The sequence below is a fragment of the Oryctolagus cuniculus genome, chromosome 8 (genome assembly GCF_051225735.1).
Source record: "Oryctolagus cuniculus isolate XC-2025 breed Fujian yellow rabbit chromosome 8, ASM5122573v1, whole genome shotgun sequence".
In the NCBI taxonomy this organism is placed as follows: Eukaryota; Metazoa; Chordata; class Mammalia; order Lagomorpha; family Leporidae; genus Oryctolagus; species Oryctolagus cuniculus.
This window is the reverse complement of record NC_142874.1, coordinates 19364659-19379730: the sequence shown is the minus strand read 5'-3', so window position 1 is coordinate 19379730 and position 15072 is coordinate 19364659. Positions and strand designations below refer to the sequence as shown.

The following is a 15072-nucleotide window of genomic DNA, read 5'->3' as shown; positions in this document are numbered from 1 at the left end:
GGAATGCAAATTAGCACAGTCACTGTGGAAAACAGTGTGAAGATTTCTTAAAACACTATAAATATACCTGCAATATGACTCAGCAATCTCACTACTGGGTATATACCCAAAAGACTTGAACACGATGTAGGAAAGAGATACCTGCACCACCATGTTTATGGCAGCACTGTGCACAATAGCCAAAATTTGGATGTCCGTCATCAGATGAATGGATAAAGAAAATGTGGTATATATACACATTGGAATATTATCCAGCTATTAAAAAAGAATGAAATTCTACCATTTGCAGCAAAATGGATGCTACTGGAATTGAGTGAATTAAACTGGACCCAGAGAGACCCAGAAAGACAAATACCACAAATTCTCTCTTATATGGGGGAGCTAAAATCTAAAAAAAGGAAATGTCTGTGTGTACCAGTATTGCTGCAATATAGTTTTTTAAACTTTGTGTCATACCTTTGTCAAGCCAATGGTTAAGAATGCTGCACTACTACAGTTCTAATGATCTGTGATTACTTTAAAATGTATTGTATTGCCATTTCTCCATTCAATTATACAGCCATTGTCTATATTCCCACAACTAGGGTCATTGGATTTTTACTTGTTTATTTCTTATTCAGTGAAATATTAAAATTTTTACTATAATATAAATTTAAAATATGTTATCTCAAAAACCAAAAATAAAAGAAAGGGAGAGTATAGAAGGGTTAAAGAAAGGGGGTGGGGAGGAGGTAGGAAGGGAATATGCTTATATTCTTGGAACTATATCAATAAATCATATTCAATCTGTTAAAAATTAAAACAAAACAATTTTTTAAAATACCCTTTCAGGACTTTCAGAAAACATGAGCAATTTTCATTGTTCTTGGACGGTTGATTTAGATGTATTGTGGGTATGGACATTTTAGCAAGGTCAGTCTAACGTTATACTCTCAGCTCTAGGTAATACCCAAATTTTCAGAATGTCGTCATTGTAGGTGGGAGGATAAAGGTGAAGGAATTGACCTCTGTGTGAAGTTGCCCTCCCATTCATGCAGAAAACACCTTGCCACATTAGATCTGTAAGTAACAGAATCTACAGGTTAGGAAGCCAGCTTTATGGGGCAGCTCTGCCTATCTCCAGGATTAAGGGTCTTCAGCTTCCATCAGACTATTTGTCCCATCTAGACTTTTGCATTCCCCCAGAGGCCTAGCTGTGGCTTTGTGTGCATCTGTTGCGCTCTCTGCTCATGTGTTGAAGTTAGAGAAACACACATCACATTTGACTGCCTGTTTTAGTCTGATGCACAAGCATTTTTATTTTTGTCCTATATCAGCATACTACTCAAAGACTTCCTTCTAAATGAAACATTTGTTAACCACTGCATCCCTTATCCTCATTCAAACTTGAACACATTTCTCCTTTCTACTTCTCAGGATTCCAAATAGCATAGATCTTGCTACACTTTATAAATGTGTGCAACTAATGGTTCTCTCTCTTTACCGGCTTATACACTTGGAAAACTCAGGAATTTAGTTACAGTTATCTCTGTTGCTCTGGACCATGGAAAAAAGATATTAAATAAATCCATCATTAATGAGGGTAGAAATTATTATTGTCACCAAATACTTTTGCTTTTAATACTCCTAAAATTATTACATTTCCATTATCCATTTTTCCTGATGAAACTGAAATGGTTGCTCACCTGTGAGTACATGAATGCCACGTCCTGCCTTATATCTTGAAGCTGTGTGCCCTACATTTTACTGTTCTATATGCATAACTCAACATGATCCTTTACATGAAACTTGGCAGATTGTTGCTGCAAAGAAAATATTTGTTAATTATCTGTCCCTCAAACCTATGAGAAATTGTAGTATTAAAGGAATAGGATGCACTCGTTAACTCTACTGTCACTGACTGGAAGAAGACATTTCCAAACACACTCCAATCCAAAACTGAGTGATAAAGCTTCTGGATAATTTGGGACACCATGGACCACAATTTTTGTGAATTTACCTTGGAGACAGTTCACATAGGATTATGAGAGATACTTTCTTTTTCTTTATAAGCCAATCTCTCTAACTTCTTTGCTGTTTTCTTCTAGCCTATGTATGTGGTTATATTTGAAGTTAACGCTCTGTATGTCAATGACATCTTGCCCTTGTTTATTAATGCATGTGGCATTGTATCTTCCAGCTGGAGGTAAAACAATCATCACAAACACTTATATAATAGGTGTGAAATTTCTCCCATACTGACACATGTACTTGACGATAGTTATGAATCCTGAAATGAAACTTGACTTTAGGTATTTCATCTATAGTTTTCTTAAATATTTTTTCATTTACTGACTCCATCTTGGTATGTTACGACTTAAATAGGCTTGAAATTTAATCCTCTCTCAGTAAACGTCAGAAAAGGAAGGGTGAATATTGCTTGTGTCTTCACGTTTTTGGAAGAAAACTATATGAATGCATTGAAATATTAATTTGGTCAGTAAACACCTGTGTTTTGGGCAACATGCTGAAAAGAGAAATCCAAGAAAAATATGGAGGGCCAGTGCTGTAGTGCAGTAGGTTAATCCTCCATCCATATGGGCACTGGTTCTAGTCCCACCTGCTCCACTTCCTATCCAGCTCTCTGCTATGGCCTGGGAAAGCAGTAGAAGATGGCCCAAGTCCTTGGGCCCCTGCACCCATGTGGGAGACCCAAAAGAAGCTCCTGGCTCCTGGCCTTGGGTTGGCCCAGCTCCAGCTGTTGCAGCCATTTAGGGAGTGAACCAGCAAATGGAAGATCTTTCTCTGTCTCTCCCTCTCACTGTCTGTAACTCTACCTTTCAAATAAATAAATAAAATCTTAAAAAAGAAGAAAAAGAAAAATATGGGACCTATTCCCCAGGTGCTCAGAATCTGTAGATATTCAGAATATTAAAAAAAAAAATCAGTCCAATGCTGTGGGTCAGGTTAGCTCAAACGCTGGAGCAACTCCTCTGAATGAACGGACTCTCCTCCACACAACATACACAAAACCACTCAAACATGTTAGTACATAGATATCTCAAAGTAACATGAATGGAAATGTATAGAGGCCTTAGGGCATGTGGAGATTTAATTCTTATTAAAGGAAGTGATTTTATGCTCAGGGACCATGTGTACAGGAGCTTGACATAGACTTGATGTGAGAATCCAGAAACCCAAACAGATCAGAAGATACTTACTTCCTGAACCATGGTTGGAGTGGAGCCAAGCCTATGAGTAGAAATACAACACCTTCAACAAACCCAGAACTATGAGACTGTGTTGCATATATGTCTCCCTCCCATACAGGAACAGCCAGCCAGAAAAAAAAAAATTGAAAATGTTTCAAGATCAGTAAACTCTAAACAGTACTAGCAGAGCAAATAAGAACTGCAGGTCTCTATACCATAGATGGGGGTGGGGCTCTCCTGCTATGGATCAGTTCATGGCCAAAATGAAAACCAGAATAGGCTGCAGCCACAAAACCATGTCACAGAACATGCATGTCCCACAATCATTCTACAGACTAAGGAACACATCTTAATGGAAATAACAAACTCTTAGAATACAATAACAATCAAAAATATCAAACAATCAAATCTGCAGTGGTAACTAGAGAAGCAAATTTAAGGTCTTCAGTTGGAAAATATGTAAAACTATGAATTAAGCACTAAGTTCAAGAATTCAGAAAAACAGTTCGTAACTCTAAGAAAGTAAAATCCAAAATAAAAAGAGAAATAGAGATGGTAAAGGCAGAGACAAGTGATTTAGAAAGCAGAGATCATGAGTATAATTAACCACTTGTTTTCTTGCAAAAAAAAAAAAGCAATGAAAACCAAACTAAAACAAAAATCCCTTGGCAAGCTGAAAAAACTAATAATAAAAACAGAACTTAGGGAACCATTAAATAATATTATATACACTTAGGTGGATATAACAGCAAATAGAATAGAGAACTAGATGAAGCTAAACATGAAAAACTCATTAAAAATTTTATGAAAAAGCATAAAATATGCTAATGAAAGCAAAACAGAGCTAGTCGATGTGCACTTTGAAGTTTTAGTTAAAATCAAGCTTCATCGCCAACACACACACATCTATGAGTACAGAATCACAACTATTTTAGGGACAAGTTTTATCACATTTCTGAAGAAAAAGTACAGATTGTTATAAGGATTAGGAAAGGAAAAGAAAGAGGAATTCCAGGTGGGTATCCTACTAGTGAGTTAGGACTTCCTGACAAAGCCCTCGGGTTGGTGCCTGTGAATGTCTCTCGGTCATCACAGCCATGGCCCGTGAGCTGGCCACCACCAACCGTTTCCCAAAGCACCGTGAAAACGTCCTACCCGGTATCTCCACTCTCACTCTGTTTCTGGCAATCTATTTTCTCCAGAGCAGCAAGAGCAACTTAAAAGTAAGTCGAGTCATGACATTTCTTTGTAAGTTTCCAATGTCTTCCGATTCCATACAAAATGAAATCCAAGCCTCTTTCCTTACCTTCAGGATCGCACATGATCCGCTCAGCCTGTTAGCATCTTGTTACTTTCCCACTGGATCACTCCATTCTAAACCCATTGCTTTTTTTTTTTTTTAAGTTTCTTCAAAGAATTATTTTATACCAAATATTTGCATGTTGCTATTTTTCTTCATAGAATGCCACTCTTTGTTTACATGCACACAGATATTTTGTATAAATTGATTGCTATATATTCATACTGACATACACTTACGAAAGTGGCTCATAAGTTATTATGTATCAAAACAATCTTCAGAGCCTCTTACAATACTGTTCGCTATGCTCAATAGCCCAGACTTTCTGATTCTGGGATATCCCAGTATGTCTGGGATACATCCTTAGGATTTAAATTTCTAGTAAGTTCCAAGTTGATGTTGAACTGTTGACTGAGGGAACCACACCATAAGGACTTACCTACACAAGTTCTTGATATTTTACTGCTGCCTCTACACTTTTTCTTATTCCTCTTCTGCATTAGAGTTGCAGCTCCATGGTGAATGTTTTACTGTTCGAAACCTTCCATAATATCTGAGAGAACACACAGGTTGAGCTGAGCCCCTCACTGCTTTGGTGGTTATCCTGGAAGTCATCTCAGATTATATTTACATGTTTTTAAAATGTGCTGATGACCTTGATAAGACAAACGCAGAGGAAGAACCCAGAGTGAGGTACACTGAGAAAGGAATTAAAAGAGGCTTTGAACACAATGGATGTGGCCTTTTTTTAAAGAGAGGAGACTGCTGAGAAATTCAGCGGGAAGAAAGTGAGGGTGTATTTTTTGTATTTTTGTGGATGTGTTAACACACACATATCTGACATAAGTTGAATGGAAGTGAATATTAGAGTTTTAGGAATCACAGAACTGAGAGTCTAAGAGTAAATACATCACGCAGACAGAACATTCAGACACTATGGCAAGATTTAAGGAACAAATGGAGAACTAGAAAGACACAGAAAAATTGCCAGATGGTAGACGACAGCCAGAAGCTGGAACTATTGTTGTAAAATGCATTTTAGTCTTGCTTAAAATAATAACCATTTTCCTGTGGTCTGTTTTTTAATTGTTTCCATCAGTGTTGAATATTCTTAGGACATTGGTGAATGAGGAACAAGCTAAGGCCAGCTTCTGCCCTAGGCTCAGGGGTGTAAGAGATTTCAGACAGGAAAGTGTGGACTGAGAAGTTGTGATCTCAGGACAGATATGAATTTGAGTAAAACCAGGTGTTAGGAGAACCTTGGTGTTGGAAGTCAAAGTCTTTCTGTTTCCTGAGTAATGACTGGATTGAGATTCTGCAGTTCTCAACACTTCAGATACCTTGTGTTGGCAGAGATGTTTTCGAAGCATATTCACATGACCGTCTTAAAGACTAGAGAGCCAACTATGCAGCCCAATATCAGAAATCCATTGCCAATATTAACTAGCATGTTTAAGATCAAGAATCCATGCTGCCTTTTTTTTTTTTTTTTTTTTTGACAACTTTTATTGCTACCAGAGGCTTTTAACATCAGGACATGGTTCTGACTGTAGTGCCGCCTTCAGACTGCAAAGGGAGCTCAGGATCCAGAAGTCATTAAGAGGAACAAAGGTAGGTTGGGGAGATGGGAAGTAACTTTTATCAAGAAAATCCCAATACAGAATTAAAACTAGGGTACTGAATTTAGTTAGTACATGTAACACTCAAATCATAGAGCTGCCCAACATCTAGACATTCTCCTACTGATTATAAATGAGTGGAAACCCATCAGTTACAAAAACCTAATTTTAGTTGTTACATATTTCTTTGGTGAACACCTTGATATATTAACTTTATCACAAATTCTTTTATATGCAAATGTCAAAAATGCTTTCAGCAAATCTATGGGTGACCTAATATGTGCCACTTTAAAAAGCATCTTTTAAAGACAGTGATTTTTGCTTTCAAACAATAGAAACTGAAATAAGCGAAGTGGTATTGTGAGCAATTTTCCTATTACCACTTCTTGCTTCACACAGGACAATTCCACAGTACCTTTCTCAAACTAGGTAGAATTTGAATCAGGATTAAACATGGCCATTAAGCTGAAATAATTGTTTTAAAAATTGGGGGGGGCCTTTTCGGTGGATATTGGGGTATAGATCAACATGCATAAAATTCATTATTCAATGGAGAAGCAGGCAAAAGCAACAGGAAAATTTGGTTTGGATGCTGGGGATAGGATTTGCAAGCTATGAATTCTAAAATTTAAAGAAAAATTTTGACACAGGGCAAGCTACATTTTAACAGAAGAGCAGAACTGACAGACTACAAGGGGATTTTTTTACTTTTTTAAAAAAATTTTTGATATTTCTGAAGTAGATAGATATATGTATCTATCTCAATATAGCTGTCTTTATGTGAAGTACTGAATTACAATTAGCCACATAACGAAATGGGGGGATTTGTTTCTGGCTCACTTCAGATCAGCCTGATAAGGTATATATCTTTCTATAGCCTTTCCTGATTTTTCTGTGTTCTCATTTCTAGAGTGGTCTACCTTAGTTTGTACTTGAAGGTAATACCCATTCAAACTACATGACAGAAACAGGCTGCAAAGGTGGACAAGGGGAATCATGTCCCTCTTGTCTTGGTAAATCAGTGCCACACACAGAACCCACGTTTTCTGAAGCATTATCTTCATTATAGAGCCGTTTGATTCCATCGTAGAAGTCATCCACTTCCATTTCCTCTACTTTGCGTTTAGCAGAGGTATGCTTGCACCCAAGGGCAGCTGGGAAATGATGGTAGAAAGCTGCTGTACCTCTGACTGGCATTTCTGGCTTGCTGTTGTCCGTGGAGGAATCTGGGCCCAGGACAGAGGAGGGATGTAATCTGAACACTCCTTTGTCACAGGTCACCAGGGTGTGCTTGAGGGGACGGTAGACATAAACGGAATTTAGAGGCAGGGAAGACTCCAGAGTAGAAAGGTGGTGTGCCACAAGCTCCCGACAGTGGATCAGCTGGGAGCTCTCCATCTGTGCTTTCTGAAGCAGTTCAAGTGTAAGAGGAAGCCAATCAGGAATGAGTTTCTCCATTTCCAAACTAACTATGGCCAGAGCAAGCATGGATCCTTTGAACTGCAGAAGGTGGCTGCAGGCCATACAGTGAAGCAGTTGCTTGGTGAGGACTGCCAGATGTTGAGATGGGCTCAATTTGGGCAAACTGAACAGTAACTGTGGCCTAGTTGACACTGCAATGGCATGAAAAATGTGAAGAAAATCCAATGGTGTGGCTGTGTGAAGATCCCAATTCAACTTATCCAGAATAATTCTCTCCATTCTCAGAATTTCAGATGAGGAACATCCACAGAAACTATCTCTTGCCAATACCTTCAGTACTGGAATACTCTCACCTTCCTCAACAGTCTTAGCAGCTAGGAAAAAACAACTGATGGCAATACAACTCAAATATTTCGGGTGGGCCTTTACAGTAGCTAAAAACCTGTCCAAAAGACTGCTAGCCAGAGCAAACGTTTCTGGGTAAAGATTGAACTGGTACTTGAGTTTGGCCAGCCACTGAATTACTTCATCTCTCTGGGATGGAGAAACATTCTGATCTGTAGGGAATTTCGGCACAGTCACCTTCCACATCTGGGCTTCCCTAGAGATTGCCTTTTCCAATAGGAAAGACAATCTCTGGTTTTCCAAGGGTCCTGGAAACTTCATGATATCCTTTGGAGCTGCCTGCCACCCAGCTTGATGTAGCTACCTTCTCCTCCTCTTCCTCCTCCTCCTCCTCCTCCACCCCGGCAGAGCTGTAGGCCTCACAGGGGTGACGCGGGGTCATCCGGGGGCCCCGTCACCGCCTCATTTTCCTCAGCGCGCGACGTCGGGGCGCGCGGGACACGGAGCCGGCCGATGAGGAGGGAGAAGAGGGGGAGCGGGGCACGGAGGGCGCAGGCACTCGGGCGGGACACACGCCTGCGGCCGGCCAGGCGCTCAGCGAGTTAGTTCCTTGGTGACCCTGGACGTGAGGCCGCCGCCGCCGGTCCCGCTCCTCCAACCGCCGCCGCTGGTGCCCGGGTGAGGAGGGGGCTCCCTCTCGCCATAGGGCGGCGGGGGCCGGGGAGAGGCTGGGGGTGAGGCCGGCTCTGCCCCTGCCCGGGGGAAGCGCCTCCGAGGGGAAATGGTGAAAGGGGGGAAGGGGAGAAAAAGGGAGAAAAAAAAAAAGGAAGGGGAAAGGGGGGAAAAAATAAGAAAAAGCGAGACAGAGGCGCTGCCGCGTCTGCTCGAGGGGAAGGCTGGGGAGGGAGGGGAGGGGAGGAAGAAGTGCCGCGCCTTTTTCTTTTTAAAAAGAGTTATGTATTTATTTGAAAGGCAGAGATACAGAGAAGGAGAGAGGGAGAGAGAAAGAGCAAGAGCGAGCAAGCGAGAGAGAATTGATCGTCCCATACACTGGTTCACCCCCAAAATGAGAGCGATGGCCTGGGTAGGGCTGGGATCAAAGCTACGGACAAGGACAAGATGCAGTCCATGTGTCCCATGTAGGTGACAGAAATCCAACTGAGCATTCACTGCAGCCTCCCTCCCGTGGTCTGCATTAGCAGGAAGCTGAGTCAGGAGCTGGAACCAGGACTTGAACACGGGCACTCAGATGTGAAATGCAAGCACCTTAACCACTGGGCTAAGTGCCAGCTCCCTATATTTTAATTATTTATGAAAGCTCTCTTATTCAATAAAAGCCAAGACAGTCCTCACCAGACCACCCCTAGCTCCCAACCTCATTACACACACACACACACACACACACACACACACACACACACACACACCATCTTCTTAACAGAATGTCTGGGAAACAGTGATCCTTATAATAGTCTTATGACTCCTACTGATCACTTCCTTTGGCAACACATTCCAAATATCTGAATTCTAGTAATAGGTATGGGTGTCATCCTTCCCAATCTACTTCCTGATTTTTAGACAGATTTTGTCTTTGTTCAATTATTTGAAAGATAATTTATTTCCAAACATTCTTTCTGGCATGTTTTCTGTTTCTACATTTCTCCTACAGGAATAATATGCATATATTATTATGTTTTGCGATATGATAGTACTTTCTCTAATCTCTGCTGCTTTATTTTAAAGATTTATATATTTATTTGAAAGAGTCTCTCAGACAACACACATACAGAAAGAGAGATGGGGAAAGAGAAAGAGGTCTTCTATCTGCTGGTTCACTCCCCAGATGGCTGCTAAAGCTAAAGCCTGAAATCCATGTTTGTCTCCCACATGAGCTGCAGGGACTCAGGGACTTGAGCCATCATCATTCACTGCCTTCCCAGGCATATCTGCAGGAAGCTGGATCAGACGCAGAACAGCTAAGATTGTAACTGGTGCTGCAATGTTGGATGCCTTCCTCACAAGCAGTGGCTTAATCTGATGCATCACAATACCAGCCCTGATATTTTTAAATTCTTTAATCCAATAAATTTTATAATAGTTACAGTAAAGGCTGAGATAATATATTTTAGAATTTACATCAGCTCCTAGATCAGACATTTGTTACCTGTGGGGTTTGTGTTTGACCAATTATTGTGAACACACGGATTTTTACTTAAGAACACTTAAAAATTCAAACTAAAAATTAAATAAACTATGTGTTTTTTATTATCCAAAGATAATGATTGGTAAAATTTTAAATTATTTCTGATTTACCTTTTTGCATATCATTATATTAAAGATTATATAGAATTATCTAGGCCGGCGCCGCGGCTCACTAGGCTAATCCTCCGCCTTGCGGCGCCGGCACACTGAGTTCTAGTCCCTGTCAGGGCGCCGGATTCTGTCCCAGTTGCCCCCCTTCCAGGCCAGCTCTCTGCTGTGGCCAGGGAGTGCAGTGGAGGATGGCCCAAGTGCTTGGGCCCTGCACCCCATGGGAGACCAGGAGAAGCACCTGGCTCCTGCCATTGGATCAGTGCAGCGTGCCAGCTGCAGTGGCCATTGGAGGGTGAACCAACGGCAAAGGAAGACCTTTCTCTCTGTCTCTCTCTCTCACTGTCCACTCTGCCTGTCCAAAAAAATATATATATAGAGAGAGAATTATCTATACACTGAATTTTGTCATCAGATTTTATTTTTCCATTGCATTTTGTTATATTTATAATGATTGCATGATTATTTTCTTTATGGTTCATAAGTATAAAGATTAAAAATATTAACTTTTTTGGTTAAGTAATTAAATTAGAAGTAATATTTAAACACCTACAAATATAAAAATTTATTACATGTCAGTTTTGCTATTTGTATACTCTCCCTCAGTTAATGCTCAGTAATAAAATTCCAGATGTATACTCAAGTTATTTGTAAATTAAATTTCTAAGTAACATTAGGTTTCTTCTGCTTAAAAACAAATTTTATTTGTACTTGATTAATAAAGAAACTGACATTTGATTTCATTTTCTAACCTTGAAACTGAATTAAATATTCATTTGAAAATGCTTTCATATCATAATTTTTCCACTGAAAACTTTTCAGCCATAATGAAATGTATGATGTTTTTAGAATATTATTCAATAGAAGTGATTAATTGCAGTGACATAATTGATTCCTTTACCCTAGCTGAGTTGCAAGGTGTCCTCTTTTGAGGGCTTTTGTTTTGTAGAACCTTTTTCTTTTCCTTTTTTTTTGTAAGATTTATTTACTTATTTGAAAGGCAGAATTACAGAGAGTGGGAGAGACAGAGAGAGAGGTCTTCCATCTGCTGGTTCACTCCCCAAATGGCTGCAACAGCCAGAGCTAGGCCTATCTGAAACCAGGGGCCAAGATCTTCTCCTGGGTCTCCCACTTGGGTGCAAGGGCCAAGCACTTGGGCCATCTTCTACTGCTTTCCCAGGCCATTAGCGGAGAACTGGATCAGAAGAAGAGCAGCTGGGACGTGAACCAGCATCCATTTGGGATGCCGGCAATGTAGGCGGGGGCTTAGCTTACTTTGCCATAGCACCGGCCCCTCCATATGTTTCTAAAAATTAGAACTATCAACACAATAAAGAATAGACTCTTTCTGGTATGGATTTTGCATATTTTATTTGTAAGATAGGATTTGAGTGAAAAATGGCAGCCTTCCTATTTACTTCTGGGAAACTAAAATTATTTATAAACTATGAATGACAAGCCAGTCTCATTATTTGTGGTCATATTGGGGATTTTTGCTGATTCTTGCAATAATTTTACCGTGTTCTTTGCAGCTGATGTCATTGTTGCTGCTTCCATAGTAATTTACTCTGGCACTGCAGAGGGCTTGTGGCAACATCTGACTCTCATTTGTCTTTTCAAATAACCTTGTGGCACTCACATACTTACTGGAATAATTGTACGTTGGTAGGCATGAGTAACTCCAGAGATCCAAACATAAAAACATGATAGAAAAGATAGAAGCAATAAGGAAAAAGATTTGTAGATACACTCCTGTTTACTGAGTCTATAGGGTTGTCTTGATTGTATGCACATATAATCTGTGCTTGACACTTTGCTTATGGCCTCGTCTAAATACTGATGGAGTCTGTGGATTCAAAGGCTTCCATAGACTAGGCAGCTCATGTCTGGTGATCACTGACGTCATACATAAGAGTGTTAATTGTTAAATTAACAACGGGAGTCACTGTGCACTAACTCCCCGTGTAGGACCTCTGTCCTTAAAGAGTTGTATTATAACTATGCCTAAGTGCTCGCAAAAGATATATCAGTCTTAGGTGTTTCTTTAAAGTTAAGTTGGGGCAGGCACTGTGGCATAGCTGGTGAGGCTGCCGCCTGCAGTGCCGTTATCCCACGTGAGTGCCAGTTTGAGTCCCGGCTGTTCTACTTCCTATCCAGCTCTCTGTTGTGGCCTGGGAAAGCAGTGGAAGATGGCCCAAGTCCTTGGGTCCCTGCACCCATGTGGGAAACTCAGAGGAGGCTCCTGGCTCCTGGCTTCGGATAGGTGCAGCTCCAGCTGTTGCGGCCGACTGGGGAGTGAACCAGCAGATGGAAGACATCTCTCTCTCTCTCTCTCTCTCACTCTCTCTGCCTCTCCTTCTCTGTCTGTGTAACTCTGACTTTCAAGTAAAATAAATAAAAAAATCTCAAAGTTAATTAAGTTTCTAAAAAACAAAAAGGAAGTGCAATTGACTTCAACATGCAATGACTTTGAACAACCCTTGTCTTGACTATTGAGGAACAGTATTTTTTTAGTTTTGCTTTGTTTTTGTTTGCCATACAATTTGTTGAACCCTTAGTATAGAGTTGGTCTTCTGTGTATAAAGTTAATCAAAAATGGATCATAGTGGAGAATGGGACTGGGAATGGGAGAGGGAGGAAGAGGGGGGATGGGAGGGTGGGTATGGTGGGAAGAATCACTGTATTCCTAAAGTTGTACTTATGAAATGCCCAAAGTCTGTATTCCTTACATAAAAGGTGTCTTTGGGGGGAATATATATATATATAGATAAAAATATAATATATATAATATATAAAATAGAAATATAATATATAAAATAATCTGTGCTTGCATATGTAGATTGCATGGGGAGAGAAGATTCTGGTTCCCAAAGAGAAAGGAGTGAACTTCTCATGATACATCCGGGGACTATTCTACTTCCAGGAACCATTGCTGGGAAGGTTTTCTTCTCTTCCTGCCCCCTCAATTTTTTCCCTTTCTGATTAGGGCAGAGGGATTGACTGATGACAACTTTTTCCTAGGGGACTCAGCCTCATCTGTGGCTTCGGTGACCTTAGCTGTTTCTTTCTGTCCAGCAGGATGGTGTGGGGGTGGAGGAGGCTATGTCAGAGTTCACAGTTCCCTGATCCTTGTGTCAAGGCTTGAAACATGACAGCATAAAGATTCCGATCTGTCATAGGCTCTCTGACTTGCTATTTTTTAAGTTAGGACAAGTGGAGACCCTGTAAGAGCTTGCTTGACTTTTCAAATTATTAATCAGTGGAATATTTTGAGAATTTGCATGCAACGAGTTATGTAATTTTCCATCAACATTCTAAACACACTACAAGTCTTTGTATTCCTGCTCACGGGTGCACACCCCTACCAGTAACAGATTTTATTAAGATATTTAGTGGAGGCCCACTCATGAATATTGTGCACATAACAGGCATTCAATAAATAATTTTGTGACTGAAGATAATGAATAATGAGAAAAAAATTAAAGTTCAACAGAGCATGGGCCTTGTCTATTTTTGCACTGGTAAATCACTAACAGAAGAACAAGGGATAGCACACACTAAGCACCCACTTAACCCTTGTGGCAAGAAGGGAGGCATGGAGAGCCTGGGGGGAAAGAAAGAAGGAAGGGACAATGGACTGGACTCAAGAAGTAGTTTTTCAACTTTAATCTTAAAAGCAGAGCGATACACCGAGACAAGAAGAGACAGAGAGAGAGGCCTTTCACCTTATCTTCTAGTTCACTTCCCATATGGCTGCCATAGCTAAATCTCTGGGCTGAAGCCAGGAGCTGGGAGCTCCATCCAGGTCTCCTTTTTTTAAGATTTATTTTTATTTACTTGAAAGGCAGAGTTACAGAAAGAGAAGAGCAACTGAGCAAGCATGTGAGAGAGATCTTCCATATGCTGGTTCACTCCCCAAATGGTCTCAATGGCAGGGGCTGGGCCAGGTTGAAGCCAGGAGCCTGGAGCTTCATCTAGGTCTCCCATGTGGGTACAGGGGCCCAAGCACTTGGACCTTCCTCCACTGCTTAACCAGGCACATTAGCAGGGATTGGGACTGGATAGAGCAGCTAGGACTCAAACTGGTGCCCAAATGGGATGCTGGTATCACAGGCTGAGGCTTAACCCCCCACGCCACAGCCCCGGTCCCCATTCTGGTCCCCTAAATGGGTGAGAGGGACCCAAATACTTCAGGTATCTGCAATTGCTTCCCAGGGTGCTTAGGTGGAAGCAGGATCGGAAGTAGAGCAGCCAGCACTTAGACAGGTGCTCCTATATGTGGTGTGCCATAAGGCCAACCCCTAAGCGAACTTTTTGTAAGTTTGTAAGAACTTTCTGTAAGGTACATTTTTGTGGTGTATTTCTCTATGGATGTTCCTTATGTTGCCTGTCTCTATCTGTATGGAGTGCATGTAAGAAGGGTCACATATAGGTTTTACAAGAGGTGATTTGGAGATAATGACTTGTGGCTGCAATAAGGAGACATAATGTGCAATATACCCTTGTGAAGTCTGGTGACAGGAATTAAATTAACTCATGTCACTGCTGGGAAGCAAGGTTAACTTGAACTGAACTGTATCACGTCCCTGCATCCACTCAATAATGGCCCTGCCACACAATGGTTAGGAGGGAAAGCAACTGAATTGTGATGTAAAGAAGGCTTGTAATGATGCCAACACGGAGACCATCCGTATGAAACCAGTATTCTAGGATGTCCATCTTGGATCTAAGTAGAAAATATTTGTCAATTAAACTCCCTAAAAATGATTTTAGTAAAAGAGTTTTGGGGATAAAAACTCCTTGTCTCCTGCTCCTCAATGTTTAATGGAGGTTAGGCAATATAGACTTAAGTCTCCCTACACAGCAACATATTGGATGTTTTGAA

The 15072-nt window shown here is 40.7% G+C and overlaps 1 protein-coding gene across 1 annotated transcript; it reads right to left on the bottom strand.

The window, feature by feature from the left end:
* Positions 1 to 7009: 7009 nt before the first annotated feature.
* LOC149124872 (cyclin-I-like) lies at positions 7010 to 8750 on the bottom strand. Its single transcript, XM_089301998.1, has 2 exons — positions 8242 to 8750; positions 7010 to 8084 (listed from the first exon to the last, which is right to left on the bottom strand). Exons 1-2 carry the CDS (start codon positions 8317 to 8319, stop codon positions 7065 to 7067), a joined length of 1098 nt encoding a protein of 365 aa, XP_089158124.1. The 5' UTR covers positions 8320 to 8750; the 3' UTR covers positions 7010 to 7064.
* Between the last annotated feature and the right edge of the window lie 6322 nt (positions 8751 to 15072).